This window comes from Misgurnus anguillicaudatus, chromosome 13 (genome assembly GCF_027580225.2).
Source record: "Misgurnus anguillicaudatus chromosome 13, ASM2758022v2, whole genome shotgun sequence".
NCBI lineage: Eukaryota > Metazoa > Chordata > Actinopteri > Cypriniformes > Cobitidae > Misgurnus > Misgurnus anguillicaudatus.
This window is the reverse complement of record NC_073349.2, coordinates 6657319-6675610: the sequence shown is the minus strand read 5'-3', so window position 1 is coordinate 6675610 and position 18292 is coordinate 6657319. Positions and strand designations below refer to the sequence as shown.

The following is an 18292-nucleotide window of genomic DNA, read 5'->3' as shown; positions in this document are numbered from 1 at the left end:
AAGTATAGTACACTAGTTAATGCTTTAACTAGGCCTAGTTCATTTTTTACCTAATGAATCTCCAGCAACACACAGTGGCAAGAAAAAGTATGTGAACCTTTTGGAATTTCTGGGTTTTCTGAATAAATTTGTCATAAAAAATGTCTTTATTGAACTCATTCAACATTCAAAATGGCAGTGGAAAAGGTAAGTAAACCCTTAAAAATAATAACTGGTTCACCCCCCTGGCAGCAATAACCTCAACCAGGTGCTTCCTGTAGCTGTGGGTCAGACTTGCACATCATTGAGGACAGGCCCGGATTGGCCATAGGGAGAACCGGGAGGATTCCCGGTGGGCCGGTCTGTTTTTTTTTTTGGCCACGAGGGCCGGTGTTGTCATGCCACCGGGATGACGCGTATTTGCGGGTGAGAGATGTCCCCGCCGCTTTATGCACAAGTTGATTGTGTCCCGAGTCCCGACCACTTATTGGAAGAATTCTTGCATTAGGGTGCATTGACATCTAAAACGCATGGGAAACGCAGGACGTGCCGCTGTCTTCTGGTTTTCAAAGCGCTTACTTGAACACGAGTTTTGTTTCAGACGCGTCTATATTGAGTGCGCTTGCCGGCCGCGCGTCTATATTTAAAATAAACTTGAGCGCGTCTTTTGAGTGCGCTTGCCGGCCGCGCGTCTATTATATTTTAAATAAACTTGAGCGCGTCTTTTGAGTGCGCTTGCCGGCCGCGCGTCTATATTTTAAATAAACTTGAGCGCGTCTTTTGAGTGCGCTTGCCGGCCGCGCGTCTATATTTTAAATAAACTTGAGCGCGTCTTTTGAGTGCCCTTGCCGGCCGCGCGTCTATTATATTTTAAATAAACTTGAGCGCGTCTTAATACAAACGGGCTGGCCTCTAAACGTATATTTTTTATCCAAGTCATAGATGAATTCTCTATGAATAGTCATTATTCATCGTTTATTGCAAGAGGAACAAAAATCTATTTGATGCAAAACTCATTAGTTTCAAAAGTATATCCATGATGTTTTTTTTTTTTTAACACAATGTAGGCCTACGTTATTTAGCAATAGACATGATCTAAGTACTAAAAAAAAGATACAGATTATTTCCATTTGTTTCCAATGCATACTTGATAAATCTTGCTTGTGTATTGTATATCAGGGGTTTCCAAACGTTATCAACCCAACAGTTAATCTCAAGACTCACCATTTTTTAGAAATAGAAATATAGAGGAAAATACAAACACATTTGTTTCCTTTAGTTTTTGAATAAGTTTACTTTAGTAATATATGGTCTTATGGTAGGACTGCATAATTATGGCAAAAATTATAATTGTTTACTGCGTTTGCACGGAATATGAAATTATATATTTGAAAAATACAGTGAATTGCAAGGCTGCAGAGAACAGTGCACTACTGCAGACTTATACTACTGAGGGTTTAAAGATATTATTTTAATAGTCAGTCGTGAACTAAAGTGGGCCGGTCTAAGGCATGAAACTCCAGGGCTGAAAATGAGTCCCACTCCGGCCCTGATTGAGGAGGAATTTTAGCCCATTCTTCCTGGCAGAACTGCTAAAGCTCTGTCATATTAGACGTCTCTCATGAATGGCCCTCTTTATTTTTTTTTGAACATTCTCTTTATTGTTTTTTTTACATTGGCACAAAGAAAAATACCAACAAATGTATGGCCCTCTTTAAATCAATCCATAGCATCTCTATTGGGTTGAGGTTTGGGCTCTGACTTGGCTACTCCAAAAGCCAGATTTAGTTTTTCTGAAGCCATTCTTGCTCTGGTGTTTTGGGTAGTTGGCCTGTAGTACTGTAGTATCACCCACCTTCTACACAGTTTCAGCTGACATAGGGGCGGGTGGGGGATTTGTGCCGGGGGGGGGGGGGGTAGTTCCACTCATTGTTTCTGGAAAACCATAGAAGAAATTAGTCATGAAATTTAGTGATGTGCTCAAAAAACTAATGGTAAATGGACTCCATTTATATTCCGCTTTCATAGACCAATGGCCATTCCAAAGCACTTTGCATATTGCCTCACATTCACCTATTCACTCACACAGTCATACACCAATGGTGGTGCCAGCCATGAAAGACTTCCATCCAGTCTTGCTCATGAACACCTCGACACTTGGTCAGGTGGAGCCGGGGATTGAACAACCAACCTTCCGATTTGTAGACAACCTACATGAACCACTGAACCCCCACAAATGAGACGGTCTAACCTTCGAAGGACCCATAATTTGCGTCACCTGCTGCACGTGCCCACTATGCCTATCAGCTGGACACAGCGGACACCTCGACACTTGGTCAGGTGGAGCCGGGGATTGAACAACCAACCTTCCGATTTGTAGACAACCTACATGAACCACTGAACCACTGCCACCCCACAAATGAGAATTTGTAGACAACCTACATGAACCACTGAACCACTGCCACCCCACAAATGAGACGGTCTAACCTTCGAAGGACCCATAATTTGCATCACCTGCTGCACGTGCTCACTTTGTCACTGTGTCACTCAGCTGGACACAGCGGAGACGTTTCTGACTTATTGAAATAAATATGGAATCAGAAAAATATTAATTTATTTTAAAAAATATGACATATTGATGTAGATTAAAGTATGTAACAGTATATCAAATTAATCAATCTTAGAAATATATGCAACATAAACAGAATAATATTAACACAAAACATACCAAATGTTTATAATACTAAAACAGTGACAAGAAAAGTGTTTTCTGCTAAAATGTTTCTGGTGATGCTTGGCCGGTCGAAACGCAAGCGTGCACTATTGTTACACTGTTTGGGTACCAAAGTCCAGCGTTTATTCTATACTTTGCTGAGTCAGGGTAATACTATGGAGGATGCGATTGCGGCCTTGAAAGCGCACTTTGCCCCTCGCCGAAATATAGTGGCTGAGCATCATGTCTTTAATAAAAGAGTACAGGTGCCGGGAGAGACTATAATTCAGTATGTTGCTGCTTTGCGGGATTTAGCAACTTTGTGTGACTTTTCTGCTACTCTGGATGAAATGATCCGAGATCAGTTGGTGGAGCATGTATCCATCTGTCATCTGTTTCGATTTTGCCAAAGATTTTGTACAATGCACCCTTCCAGAAAGACGCTTTGCAGCCTCCTTCAGTGAAACTGGTGACGTATTCTTGCGCTCCAATTCCCATACTCGGATGCTTACTTGTCACTGTCTCTACGGATGATATGTCCTGCTCGACATCATTGTTTGTGGTTGAATCGGGCACAGCTTTACTGGGCATGGATCTTATTAATGGCTTACGTCTTCGTTTTGAAGGTAATTCAGTTTTACCAGTGGGAATGTCAGCTCCTGTATTACGCTTAAAGTTGTTATTCAATGGTTGTAGGATGCTGGACTGAAGCTAAATCAGTCAAAATGTCAATTCAGCAAAAACAGCCTGCACTTTCTCGGTCATACTGTGGATGCGCAAGGTATTTTACCCTGACAAGGATCACCTTTCCATTATTCTTCATGCTCCTGCTCCAACAGACGCAACCCAACTCCGTTTTTCATTGGACTACTTTCATGGTACAATAAGCTCATTCCGAATTTTGCTATGGTAGTTGAACCACAGCGAGCATCAGACAAGGTTCCAATTTCGTCTGGTCAGATAAGACTCACACATGCTTTGATGATGTGAAGACATTGCTCGTTCGGAGCCCTGCGCTGGCATTGTTCGGCCCAAATTTGCTTATGGTTGTAACAACTGATGCCTCTATATGGCCTGGGCACTGTTCTGGTGCAAGTTTATGAGGATAAGACGAAGCGCGTTGTCGCATTGTCTAGGCCATTGTCTTCCGCTGAACGAAAGTACTCAGTCATTGAAAAGGAGGCACTTGCTTGTCTTTGGGCTGTGAAAAAGTGGAGGACTTACTTGTGGGGACGTAAATTCGTTCTGCGTACTGATCACTAAGCGTTAACTGCTCTTTTTTCGGCCAGAGGTACTGAACGAGCTGGTATGCGTTTTGCACGTTGGGCTTTGAGGTTAATGTGCTTTAGTTATGATGTGATTTATCATCCTGGGAGTTTAAATCAGGCTGTTGATTGCCTTTTTTGACTGCCGTTGCCAGCTTCGGATGAAGACTGCTTTGATGCTGAGCCTGAGTTTATCGCTTACCTGTGTTCTGCAATGTTGCCTCTGATGCCTACTGAGGTTGCTTCTGCCTCCGCCTCATGCGATGAGCTACGTGCTATACGCGGACAGATCGCTTGAGGTTGACCTTCCACTGCATCAGCTGTAGACGATGTTCTGTGCCCCTACTTTCACTGGCATGAGGAACTGAGTGTGCAGCAGGATTTTGTGTTCAGAGGTTTGCGTCTTGTGGTACCTGTTGATGTACGGCACGCTTTGGTGAAGTTAGCTCACGAAGGTCACCAGGGCATTGTTCATACGAAACAGTGACTTCGTGAACTGTATTGGTGGCCGGGCATTGATTGTCTGGTTAAGGAGCATATTCAGACCTGTCAGTTGTGTCAGTCTTCTGACAAAACGACTGTTACTTCGGCTGCACCATTGCAGCTGGTGCCTTTTCCAGCTATGCCTTGGGAGAAAGTGACTATTGATGTTGTGAGCCCGTCTGACACGGCTCCGTCAGATTGTTGGTATGCGTTGACTAAAAAGATGATTGTCATGTTACTTGGTCAAGTAATTTCGTCTTAAACTAAATGTATGCTTGCTAGTTAATAATTGTATTTGCCTTTCTTTGGTTCATAAATGTTGGTAAATAGTTGTTTTATAGGAACTGTATGTAGGATGGTGGCCAAAAATGGTACTGCAATCACTTTCAAATTACTGTAGAGCGGTGTATCTCATTCCCCTCCCCCCTGACTCGAGGTTGCCAGATACTATAGCCTGCAGGATCCAATAGGAACGTACTGGTTGCTACTAGAAGCTTCCAATGGCAAGTGATGAGTCCTACACATTACGTTTTTTTTCTTTTAAACCTTTTAAGCCAACCTGGCCACGCTGGTGGGACCGACGAGTCTTTGTTTACAAACTATTAAGTTTACAATGTATCATATTGATGAAGAAGGGTATTAAACTTGTCATGCCATATATATCATTACAAAGGGTTGAGATGTCATTTCGAAGTGCTGTTTCATAAAATAAATGCTAAATGCAAAATTAATAATACATTTAATGCACCGAGGTCATATCGGAAAGTGGTCATTCATAAAATAACATCATACCTTTATTATGAAACAGCACGTCCATCCAGACTCGCACTGCTCCATGCCAAGCATTCACAATATAACATCCATTTGCAGTTTGGGTCCACAAACGTATTACATATGAGAAATATTGATATACCATCAGACTTTGTATAAAATAATCCTCAATCCATGTTGTTTATTAATTGTGCACGCAGAGCTTCTACTATGGAGAAGGCATAAAGTTACGCGATGAAGGCAATCTCTATGCCAAGCGTTTACAATATAACATCCATTTGCAGTTTGTGTCCACAAACATATTACATATGAGAAATATTGATATTCCATCGGATTTTGTATAAAATAATCCTCAATCATATTGTTTTTCAATAGTTGTGCACGCAGCGCGATTCTACTACGGAGAAGGCATATCGTTATGCGATCAGGGCAATCTCGATGCCAAACGTTCACATTATAACATCCATTTGCAGTTTGTGTCCACAAACATATTACATATGAGAAATATTGATATTCCATCATACTTTGTATAAAATAATCCTCAATCCATATAGTTTTTTTAATAATTGTGCACGCAGAGCTTCTACTATGGAGAAGGCATAAAGTTACGCGATGAAGGCACTCTCCATGCCAAGCATTAACAATATAACGTCTATTTGCAGTTTGGGTCCACAAACGTACTACATATGAGAAATATTGATATTCCATCAGACTTTGTATAAAATAACCCTCAATCCAAGTTGTTTTTTAATAATTGTGCACGCAGCGAGATTCTACTATGGAGAAGGCATAATGTTACGCGATCATGGCAGATTCAAATTCCTCTACCTTTTCAGCCGTCTCCATCTTTCAAAGGCTTCTCCTATACAAATCCTTGTTTAATTTAAGACTTTCACGACGTATTTGGGATTCATAACATTAGAGATTTTTTATCCGACACGTTCGTAGCTGCAGCTGTGCAGTATGCCGAAACATTACTGACTTCGTGATTGGTAGATAGAAGGAGGGTGGCGCATCAGACCAAAACACTACATGACAACATAAACATCAGTTGAGGGCTGCAACTCCACTTTTTAAATGACAATATCTTGGCCGGACCACTGTTGTCAGTTATATAAGTATTTGAAATGAACATGATTTCTTAATGTCTAGTGACCATTTTATGATTAATTGATTTAAATTTCTTACATACTGTTCCTATAAGTGATGGGGGAATATGTTGTGTTCTTCAGTGTAATAGATGTTTGATGTTTTGGTGGATCGCCGACAACGTTTCCCTCCAGTGGGCATAGTTCTAATAATAGTAGTACTATGAAAAGTTGCCTGTTTCCACTTTTGTGTCTTAAATGCTCGTTTTTTGGGGTCGACAGCTTATAAAAACGTATGACTGGGTTTTTTGGCTTGTTAGCTGTACATTCTTAGCCTGACGTTGTCATACTCAATTCTAGTCAGAATTTGAGTCTGATACCGCTCCATTGAGCTATAATTATGAGGCGTGTCTCAACCGAAAAATGCCTCTGCACTCAATTGGATAGACCTACGACCAATCAGAGCAACGGAGTGTGTGATGTACGTTACGTCTTTTACAGCCTGACCGAACTGCTAGTAATTTCGCAACAATGACACTAACATTGTGATTATACTGAGTTAGCGAATGTACATCAACACCTATTATGTTTACAACATTTCGTTTATATCACAACATGAAGTATTTACTAAGTCATAGAGTAAGACTATCTCTTACCATTTGTACGTTAGGTGAACTTCATCCACGACGATACCCATTACGTTTGCTTGAAAATATTGGAGCCTAGCATGTCCCTCACTTATTCAGCAACCACGATTCCGGGCTTCCGAAAAGAAGCTGGCAACGACCGCTAATTATATCCATCGCGTCGTGCACGCTGAGCTGCATCGCCGTGATAACGTTAGCCATTTCAGTTGCGACCAACTTTTGCCGAATAGGAAGGACGGCAAAAACATCAACAAATGCCCTGCTCGCGTTTCTCTGTTCCTCTTTTAAAATCAATGCTCTGTCGATATCTTTTAGAACAGACTCAATGTCAGAATCCACACATCTGAACTCTACAGCAGCAGCCATTCAACACACGCGCTCTTTGGTGACGTGGTTCATTACGTTACTGTTGATTATCTGTCCATCATCGTATAAAGCCCGCCCTCACAATTTGATTGGTTCGACCAGCATTTGTCCAAGCATAGTAGCTCCTCAACGGAGAAACGCCAGACCGATCTTCCCGTTTTCACATTCTTGTGGGCGGGGCTAAGATCGGCTGGCACCCAGGCTAGTACATTCTGTCACACAGCAGCTTTTGGGCATTATTCTGCTTTTTGTTATAAGCCTGAAATGACAAGGAGGCAGCCTCTCGCAATACAAAGTCAAAGGAGACGGATGGATGTTTCCCCCCGGTGGGGTGGTTTTCAGGATATGACGCCTCGCGCTGTCTCTATGTAGCAAACCCTTCCCTAACATGGCAGTTAGGGAGAGGCTCTGGAATGCTTATACGTTGTTCAATACAAGCACATTTTTTCTCAAACTCCTAATGGAAAAACAACCTGGTATTTCTTAAATGGCCTAATGCCAGAATTAAGTATTTGATGAATGTATAATAAAATACAGAGAGCATTCAGTTAATATCGTTATCTTATTTTTGATGGTAGTGGCTTTTGCATCTGAGCTCAGTTTTAACTAGGTTAGCCTATACTATTTAAAACTGATGGTATGTGTGAGCATGAAGCAGTGTAGAACTACAACCTTAAAAATCTCATGCACACAGGCACATACACACGCACTCACACCCAAGATCTTACAACACTATAGGGCCAATTGTATTTTACTGCACATTACCCTAAACCATTGCTACATATTATTCATGCAAGAACCGGTTAATCCATATACACAAGTTGATTCAGACAAGGTTAGCAGAGGGGCAATTTGGTATCTCCAATTCACTTAACTTGCATGGTTTTGGCCTGTTGAAGGAAACGCCACCAGACCTAGCTGGGGCTCGAATCAGAGACCTTCTTGCTGTGAGGCAACAGTGCGACCCACTGAGCCACAGTGCTGCCCTCATAAAAATCTTACTACAAAATAGACCATTTAAAACAATTAGATGCCTTTACTGAACATAGTAAATCAGTTTCTCAAAGCAATTCTATTCTAGAGGTTAAAAACATTAAATGGAAAGCAAACCAAATATTATCTATTCTTACATATACAATTTTGTTAATGTATCACTTATTTTGGGCTTACCTTTTCAAGCTAATAATCTGACTTCTTACAAAACCTCTTGTGTTTTGTGCAGTGTGCTTTGCCAAAACAGGATCTTCAGCAGTCTAAGCAGTCTCTGGCCCTAAAGCTATGGTTAGTAAAACCCATAAGTTAATGCATCACAGGGTTTGTTGATTTTATAAAACTGTTATTTCCTATACTTCAGGTGTTTTTTTATAAAATAAACCTAATGATTTACAGTAAAAGTATTTATATTCTTCTATCAAGCAATATCGTTTTTTAAAAGCAGAGTTGCCAAGCAAAACAGATGTAACACACTGAACATAGCGACCTTTGAATTTGAAGGAATCGTTCAGCCCAAAATAAAATTAAGCCCTCAAACCATCTAGGTGTTTGTCATAGATGTTTACATGACATTTTGTTTAGACAGAAAATGATGTTGGTTTTTTACCTTGTACTGTGCGGCAAACTGTACTTTGAAAAGTACTCGGGCATCGCTGTAGACTTAACATGTCAAACAAATAAACACGACATCACTATTTTCACAGATTTACTTTGTTGTCATTTACACGGAAATGATAACGCCTTTGTTTTCAAAAACTTTCACTTTTAAAAGTGTGCATATTATGACCCCAAAATCCTGTTTTCATGTAAACATACGGCCCCAGTGTTTCTTAAAGGACAAGTTCGGTATTTTACACTTAAAGCCCTGTTTTCAGATTGTTTATGAAGAAAGAACGGTTTTGACTGAAATTTGGACATATGATTCTGCCCCGAGAATTTTCGGGTGTTTGTTCTATCACCTCCCACCTCTATAATGGGTGTATAGGTGCACTGGAACAATCCTTCCTAAAATGCATTAAACTTTCGTTTACAAAGACGTGAAACTCACCGAGTGGTAAGGGGTGTTCACTGGTATGTTCACAAAAAATCGCATATATATATATAAAACAGATGCATTTTTGGTTAAAGGAATATTCCATTATCTTATAGATAATTTACTCACCACCATGTCATCCAAAATGTTGATGTCATTATTTGTTCAGTCGAGAAGAAATTATATTTTTTGATGAAAACATTGCAGGATTTTTCTCATTTTAATGGACTTTAATAGACACCAACAATTAACACTTAACTCAACACGTAACAGTTTTTTTCAACGGAGTTTCAAAGGACTATAAACAATCCCAAACGAGGCATAAGGGTCTTAACTAGCAAAACGATTGTCATTTTTGACAAGAAAAATAACAAATATACACTTTTAAAGCACAACTTCTTGTCGAGATCCGGTCCAGCGCGACCTAATGTAAATGCGTAGTGACGTAGGGAGGTCACGTGTTACATTTATGAAACGCAAATTTGCGGACCATTTTAAACAATAAACTGACACAAAGACATTAATTAGTATCAGTTGACATACAACAATGTAGGAACGGTCCTATTTCTCCAAACTTGTAAACACTGGGGAGGAGTTTCGCGTTCGTCTTCTGTGACTCTTGACAGCATGACGTATTGCGTGGGGTCACGCTGGCGCATCACGACCGGATCTCGCCAAGAAGTTGTGCTTTAAATTGTATATTTGTTATTTTTCTTGTCAAAAATGAAATAGCGCGAGCTTCATCAAATAGCGTCTACTTCAAACGTCTACTTATTTAAAGGCAGGGTAGGCAGGAATTATCTAAAAAACTTTTTTACAAGTTTGTCTAAACTGTCTTTATATACAAATGCATAATCAAAATGCAAGTACTCTAAAAAAGAGAGTACAAAACTCGAGTGTCTGTAGACCTCTCACGACTGTGTTAAACACAGTTAATTATTTCCATCCGGGACGAAACATATGATTAGCTTGCTCAAATATCACTCTCTCTCGCGACCATGGCTCCACCCGTTGCTATGGGATCTGCCCAGACATGCGCACACCCGATTGATTTGAACGTGCACGAGGCAATAGGCAGAGCAAAAGTACAGCAGAGAAATAGCATTCACAACTCACAGAAACTGCATTCACATCTTACAGTACCTGCATATCCAGTCAGCGAAGGCAAAAAAGGAATAAATGAAGCAATCAAACGAGAGGAAATATCGCGTGGCTTTTCCTCGAGTCGATGATGCGGTAGCGGTATTGTCTGCGGAGTGTAGTCCTCGTCAGAGTCAACAATGCTTTCATCACAGAAACTCTTCCATGCAAAACACTGGCTGAGTGAGTACTAAAAGCCATCCGTTTATAAAAGCCATCTGTTTATATTCCTAGTGATAAAGTTAGGTGTATTATTACATGTGATTGTGACTTGATGTTATTACATGCACCGCGCTCCTTCCTCTCCGCTTGTCTGAGGTAATTCGCGCGTTCATGTGTTTTGGGGGCGTGGCTTAAGAAGAAACCCAGAAGGGAGGGGGTGGAGTGAATGGAAAAGTTAGCTGTGTTTGGGACAGTGCTGAGAGGTATGCAGACACTCGATTTTTGTACTCTCTTTTTCGGAGTACTTACATTTTACTTATGTATTGGTATATAAGGTCAGTTTGGACAAATTTGTAAAAAAGTTTTTTTGGATAATTCCTGCCTATTCTGCCTTTAATGTTAAACTATGTGAGTGGCGCTCTGTGGCGCGACAGGGATTTGAACAACTTCCTGAGTCACAGCTGAGCGGCACGGACAGGCGCCACCTGGCGGTGTCCGTGTGCGTATACTCATAGAAAACAATGTGTTCAATTTTTTTAGAACGACGTTGCACGGCGCTGAGCTACGCGGTCGGTGTGCGATCCCCTTCTCTCTCTCTCTCTCTCTCTCTCTCTCTATCTCTCGTTCATTCGCTCACTCGCTCTCTCTCACTCACTCGCTCTCTCTGTTGCACTAAGGTAAGGTTAATCCTTTAGAACGTTAATTCAATCTTTAGAAAGATTATTGAAACTACAAGTTATAAGATTGTGGGCTACTGTTTGTGTTTGAGGTTATACAAGCGCATTGTGCTGTCAGTCATTCTTTCTCTCTGTCTATCGCACTGGTGAGGCTGTTCATGGTTGGATAGCGCAGTTGAAGGGGCGTTATCATTATAATACGTCATGGGGGGAGCGAAATTTGAATTACCTATTTATTCACATGCTTGCAGAGAGCCTTACCAAAACAAAGTTACAGTGTTGCTATTTTTCATGTTTTCTGGGTTGGTAGAAGCACTGGGGACCCGATTATAGCACTTAAACATTGAAAAAGTCTGATTTTCATGTAATGTCCCCTTTAAGAGTAACATATTTTTAAAAAAATCTTGATTTCATGGCGGAGTAATGATTTTCATTTACAAAATGATGTGTAATGACACTTTTGCACTTTTCTCACATGCATCTCTCAATCACAGGCAACAGTAAGTCACTAAACTAATGAGTGTACAATTGTGTCAAACTAAAGGGTCAACATAGTCAACACATCTTACCCCACCCTCACTTCCCAACAAGTCACAGATACCTCTTATACAATCATGTGCACAGGTTTTTTAAGACACCACCAGCTTTATTATTTTAGCAAAGCTTTGATGATGATGTTTCCATATCATTTAGGTTTAGCAGAGCCTGTAGGTTCATACAAAATACTGCATACAAATTTTATGTATTTTCTGGTTGTATTCTAATTGAGAGAAAATAATATGTAGTCATTACAGCTTATAGCTACAACAATAAATCCAATGGTGGCATGATGGCCTATATACTTTACTTTACAGCAGTTGCAAAAATAGCTTGAAAATTGATGTGTCTGTCTCTCATGTTTTCCATTCGGACATCTGTGAACCCGGAGGACTTCAAGACTTCCATATAGACCTCAGGGCGCCAATTATCCCCTATGAGCACCTTCATAGAAAATGCTTTTTTCACACTTTTTAATCTGAGTGTTGTAACCATAAGAGAACCTAGAAGACAGAAAAAATAGGTTGCTTAGCAATAAAGTAATTTTACACAGTGTTTCTTTTTCAATTGTGGTAAAGGGGACTATGAGTTAAATAATTTGAATTAAAATAATGTAAACAAACTTTGCCTTTTTGAAGCAACAGAATAACACACAGCATTTTAATAGCATTAAACAGGTTAGTTGAATCTTGAAAGTAAAGTAATAAGTAATATTTAAGTATATTTTATTCACATATTTAATAAATGCAGTTAAATAATTTTTCTTTATTCTGTTAAACCCAAATGGAGATATTTTGATATTAACCGACAGTTGACGGTACCCCTTGAATTCCAATGTAGGAAAAACAAATACTAAGGAAGCAATTACCGTCGACCTTGTCCTAACTATCTTTATCAAAGTGTTTTCTATTTGACATCTTAAAATAGTCTTGTGAAATGTCCCCTTTAAGTGATATCTTTAAGTGATTATTGTCAATTCGCTGTATGCAGTGGCACAGACAGGGGGTGTCCAAGGACCACATGTAATGAGTTACTTTCACTTCCCGTTAGTTGTTCTGTCCAATATTTACCCATTATGGGTCAAAAATAAGCCAGCTTTTTTTAAAGTGCAAAAACATGGTTACACTTTTACCACAATAAAATCATGTTTCATTTTCGTAAAGGAACTGTCTTTCTTTGGATGGAATAAAGTCTGAGATTGGCCTTTCTTTTTCTGCTTGCACTGTTTACAACCATGGCATGTTTTTTTGTGATTTAGTTGGACTGGACTGCCACCTTGAACTTTATACCGACTGATAAGGCGCGTAAACTGCCAGAGCAAACAAACAAATTCGCCTCTTTTTGGCTTAATGGACAAATGCTCATAGGTCGAAATAGCTATCTTAGTGAGTAAACAATTGGTTATGGTATGTCTTAAACTAATAAACATTTTATTGCACTCGGTTTTATAATAAGCCAAGTCTCTGTCATTAAAGTTAATTAAATAACAAAGAAGAAGAGAAAATCAATCACTGCTCCTGTCTGACTAACTTCTGTAACTTAGTAAAAAAAAGGTTAATCCATATTTACTTTTAAATAAATTACTAACCAAACATCCTTTGTGTTGAGCTCTGTGTTATTTGAAGTAAGTTTAAGGTTTATCATAGAGTTTAGATTTCCAGAACAACTTTAACAAAAGTTACTGCAGTTAACATTAGAAATTTTGCTTCATTAACAAAGTAAATCAGATGTGAGAAAATGAAAGGTTTAAAATTCACATCTATTTTACATCTTGCATGCAGTTAGGAATAACTAATGTGGGGTCATGTGAAGTAGGGAATCAGCAATCATGAAATTCATCCTTGGCCACCCCATTCAAAAAATCTTGTTCAGCCACTGGCTGTATGTAGAGACATTTAAATGTCAAGTAATGTCTATCACAATGCCGCGCATTCTATGTAAATAAAGCTGACAATAAACACACTTGAACTTAATTTTTTTAATCTGTTAAATGTTAAACATCAGTATGACACTCACCTGGTTTCATCACTTTATGAATCACTCTCGCCCCAGCATTCAGATCCGGCCAAAAGTAATAACAGTTGCAGTGAAACGCCTTATCAACACTATTTTCAGCTACAGGCATGTTCACCAAATCACTGTAATACAGCATGACCTTTCCTTTTGTTATCTGCTCCTTCATTCGTTCACTGGCCATCTGATGCATGTATTCTGAGTAGTCAACCCCAATCAGCTTCCCTTTGGGGCCCGTCAGGAGCTGCGAGGCCGCCTGGAGACCAAAGCCCAGACCATGACCCAGTTCCAGTATTGTGTCGTCTGGCTGTACATTGATCAGTTTCACTGCATTTTCCTCCAGTATTGTGTTGTGCCATTTCAGAAACTTGGTCACCATCCATCCGGTAACAGAAAAAGTGGGATGACCCAACTGTTTGCCCACTTTCCTAGCCAGCATTTCTGTACAGGTTTAAACAAAAAATATGTTTGTAGGCCCTATTAGAAAAGTATACTTGCATTCAAGATATCATAAGCGATGGGCAACCTTCCTATCTCTTTAATGAAGCCAATAAGGAAGTGCCTTAAAAGAAACAATTTATCGACCAGCCGCTAGATAAATAAGACGTTGTTCAAATAAAAAAGTTTCATGAGAATAATATTAGGCAATGTTCAAATAGCGTATTACAATATCTCAAATGCAGCCCCATTGTACGCTCTATATGGTGCCAAGGCCGTAGCCAGGATTTTTCAAATACAGAGGACACCCTTCCCAAAAAACACTTGAGAAATACATTTTAAAAATTTTAATAAAAAATTATAATACAATAGCAACATGTGCAAACTGTGCACCTTGTGTGTGTTTTCTTGTATCTGTCTTGGGAGGGCCCTTCACCTATTATTTCCCTCTCTTCTTCTTCTAACTTCTTAACTGCCTAAATTCTCTCTTTGGTTTCCTCTGTTGAACTTAATATAATAATAATAATAATAATAATAATAATAATAATAAATATAGCTGCAAGCAGCAATGCCGGGGTCAAGCCGAAAAGGGCACAAAAGGATGTAAAATTGAGATTGGATAAGCAGATTGAAGAACCTAGGTAAACCTAATAATTTTAGATGAAAAAACAAAAAAGTAATCAACAAAAATAATTTAAGTTCTTGACTACTGCAATCGTCCTTCTGTTATTGACAATCATGGAACATTAGAGCACTGAAGGGCATGTGCGTGGTGTTTGCAGTTGCAAAACATGGGTCACATCATGTTACAACAAGTTTAATTAATCAAACGAGACCATCCCCGTGTCTCTACGATGTTCTGATGCAGAGATATAGCTTTTGCAAAAACGGTTGATAAGGTATTCTCAATGGTTGCTGGGGAGTGAATTGGCAAACACCAGTGATTATAGTCAAAGCCATGAAAGGAATAATCCATGATGACTCGTGGTTTTAGATGTGTTGTTGCAATAGTTTTAGGCAAAAATACCATATTCTATCTCAAAACCAGTAGGTCGCGCAATGACAAAATTGTGCATGCAACATCAGGTCATGATTGTTTTACATCTAGCTAGTTTTATGTCTATACACTTTAGTTTAGTGAAGAAACAGTTGTATGACCATAGGGCTGGCTTGTTATCAAAGGTTTTGTTCAATTATAAGGCCATCTAGTGGTGCAAGCATACAATTTTTTTTGTGTAGCCTCAGAATGTGCTCATGCATCAGCGTATCAAATCTGGTGAAAAAATCTCTTTTCGTTACGAAGTTACAACCATTTATGTGTAAAAAACACAAAATTTGAAGGTAATTTTTTCGTTTTTTGCAATTTTCGGCCATTTCTGATGAAAATTTTAATATAACACCAATAGAACTTTTTGTTCAGAAGGTAAGGTTAGTTTCTTCCTATGGTGTTTTCGAGTCGATCGGAAAAACGTTCGCGGAGATATTCACGCGTGTTTTTGAAGCGCTATTTTGCTGCGCAGGGTTAATCGTAAGGCGAATTCTGGCATGTTTGGTAGCGTTTGACTCGGCAACTATTCAGAACTCCAAAGAAGCAAGTCCCATGAAAATACGTCAATCGGAGCCAAAGTTATAGGTGTATAAAACATTTCTCTGGCCACTAGGTGGCGCTGCAACGAAACTATGCATGCACCCTCGGTTCCTGACTGGCATCTCAAGTACCAAGTGTCGTGTCAATAGGCCTAAGTTTGACGAAGATACAGCCTAAAATCTGTTTTTTTGCGCTCTATGTAAAATTCGTTAAGGCGGTTTACGACAACGGATTGGTGTATCGAAATTCTTTTGATAACTTTTTGCCTTAAGTGTCTCAAGATGATACATACCAATTTTCGTGGCAATTGGACAAAAGCTCTAGGACGAGTTCGAAAAAGTAGGTTTTACGAATAATTCAAAATGGCGGAAAATTTTCATGTCGAAAAAAGACGCCATAGGGTCCAATCGAATCGTCTTGAGCAAATGAATAAGAAAAAGCAATAATTTTGTTTCTAGGGCTTACGGATCAGAAGTTATAAGCAAAAACATAAGTGCAACTTTGGACTGTTGGTGGCGCTAGCGGGTTAGACATAGAGACTCCATATTTGCTGTGGGGACACATTGGACTGTCCTCTATCAGTGTGCCAAATTTCATAACTTTCCTACGTACGGTTCTATGGGCTGCCATAGACCGCAATGGCGGAAGAAGAAGAAGAATAAATATAGCTGCAAGCAGCGATACCGGGGTCAAGCCAAACATGGCAAAAAATGATTCATACGTGATGACTGTCATGATTTAAGATCTAAGTTTGCATTAGTTTTATGAAAAAAATTGAATTTTTTTCTAATCTTGAGACCACTAGGTGGCGCTGTGCCGAAACAATAGATGGTTCCTCAGGTCATGACTGTGATGACACATACCAAATTTGGTGTAAATACGATAAAGCGATACGGACATATAGCCTTAAATGACTTGACCACTAGGGGGCACTGACCAAACAATAAATTGTGACTCAGGTCTTGATTGTGATGACACCCACCAAATTTGGTGTAAATACGATAAAGAGATGCAGAGATATAGCTTCAAATCTCTTGACCACTAGGGGGCGCCGAAAAGTTTACAAGTCCTCCCAGAACATGTTGCTGATGAACCATACCAAGTTTCATAACAATACGCAATTGCGTTTCTGAAATACTTGAACTTAAAGAAAAAATTCAAAATGGCCGACACCCAAAATGGCCGACCGAAAACCGTTTGGTATCGTTTGACTCGGCATGCCTCAAGGAATCTAAAAAGACCACCTTCGTGATTTTAGGCTCAAGTTTGAAGTAGTTATAAGCGAGAATAGGCATTTTTCGAATCTCGTGACCACTAGGTGGCGCTGTGACGAAACGTTGCAGGCACCCTCAGGTCATGACTGTAATGACATATACCAAGTTTCGTGTCGATACAATAAAGTTTTGCGAAGATACGGCCTCACGTCCGTTTTGGCGTGCTCGCCGCCATATATGTTGTCAATTTATACGAGAACGCATTGGTCTATCAAAAAGCTTTTGATAACTTTTTGTCTGGGGTGTCTCTAGATGCTACATACCAAAGGACATGCAAATCGGACGGACGGTCTAGGAGGAGTTCGAAAAAGTAGGTTTTACGGAAAATTCAAAATGGCGGAAAGATGTGCATGACACAAATGACATCAACATGTGCAATTGAATCATCATGAGCCAAGGATTCAGACGAAACAAGAATTTATTTTCTAGGACTCACGGGTCAGAAGTTGTGAGCATGAACATAGGTGGATTTTTGGACTGTTGGTGGCGCTAGAGGGTTTGAGTCAGACACGCCAATGTTGCTATAGTAACTTCTGAGACTGTCCTCTACATGTGTGCCAAATTTCATAACTTTCCTACGTACGGTTCTATGGGCTGCCATTGACTTCAATGGCGGAAGAGGAAACATAATAATAATAATAATAATAATAATAAATATAGCTGCAAGCAGCAATACCGGGGTCAAGCCGAAAAGGGCAAAAAAGGATGTAAAATTGAGATTGGATAAGCAGATTGAAGAACCTAGGTAAACCTAATAATTTTAGATGAAAAAACAAAAACAGTTATCAACAAAAATAATCTAAGTTCTTGTCTGCTGCAATCGTCCTTCTGTTATTGACAATCATGGAACATTAGAGCACTGAAGGACATGTGAGTGGTGTTTGCAGTGGCAAAACATGGGTCACATCATGTTACAACAAGTTTAATTAGTCAAAAGAGACCATCCCCGTGTCTCTACGATGTTCTGATGCAGAGATATAGCTTTTGCAAAAACGGTTAATAAGGTATTGTCATTGGTTGCTAGGGAGTGAATTGGCAACCACCAGTGATCATAGTCAAAGCCAAAAAAAGGAATAATCCATGATGACTCATGGTTTTAGATGTGTTGTTGCAGTAGTTTTAGGC

The 18292-nt window shown here is 39.6% G+C and overlaps 1 protein-coding gene across 1 annotated transcript; it reads right to left on the bottom strand.

Moving 5' to 3' along the window:
* Window positions 1-11942: 11942 nt before the first annotated feature.
* LOC129431504 (uncharacterized) lies at window positions 11943-14329 on the bottom strand. Its single transcript, XM_055189425.2, has 2 exons — window positions 13871-14329; window positions 11943-12357 (listed from the first exon to the last, which is right to left on the bottom strand). The coding sequence occupies exons 1-2, from the start codon at window positions 14304-14306 to the stop codon at window positions 12161-12163; spliced, it is 633 nt and encodes a 210-aa protein (XP_055045400.2). The 5' UTR covers window positions 14307-14329; the 3' UTR covers window positions 11943-12160.
* Window positions 14330-18292: the final 3963 nt, after the last annotated feature.

Excerpts from the sequence above, each read along its gene's own strand:
- LOC129431504 (XM_055189425.2), bottom strand. The coding sequence starts at position 14,306 with ATGCTGGCTAGGAAAGTGGGCAAACAGTTGGGTCATCCCACTTTTTCT. Across the intron at positions 12,358-13,870 it reads TCATAAAGTGATGAAACCAG|GTTCTCTTATGGTTACAACA; the intron begins GTGAGTGTCATA and ends TCTGTCTTCTAG.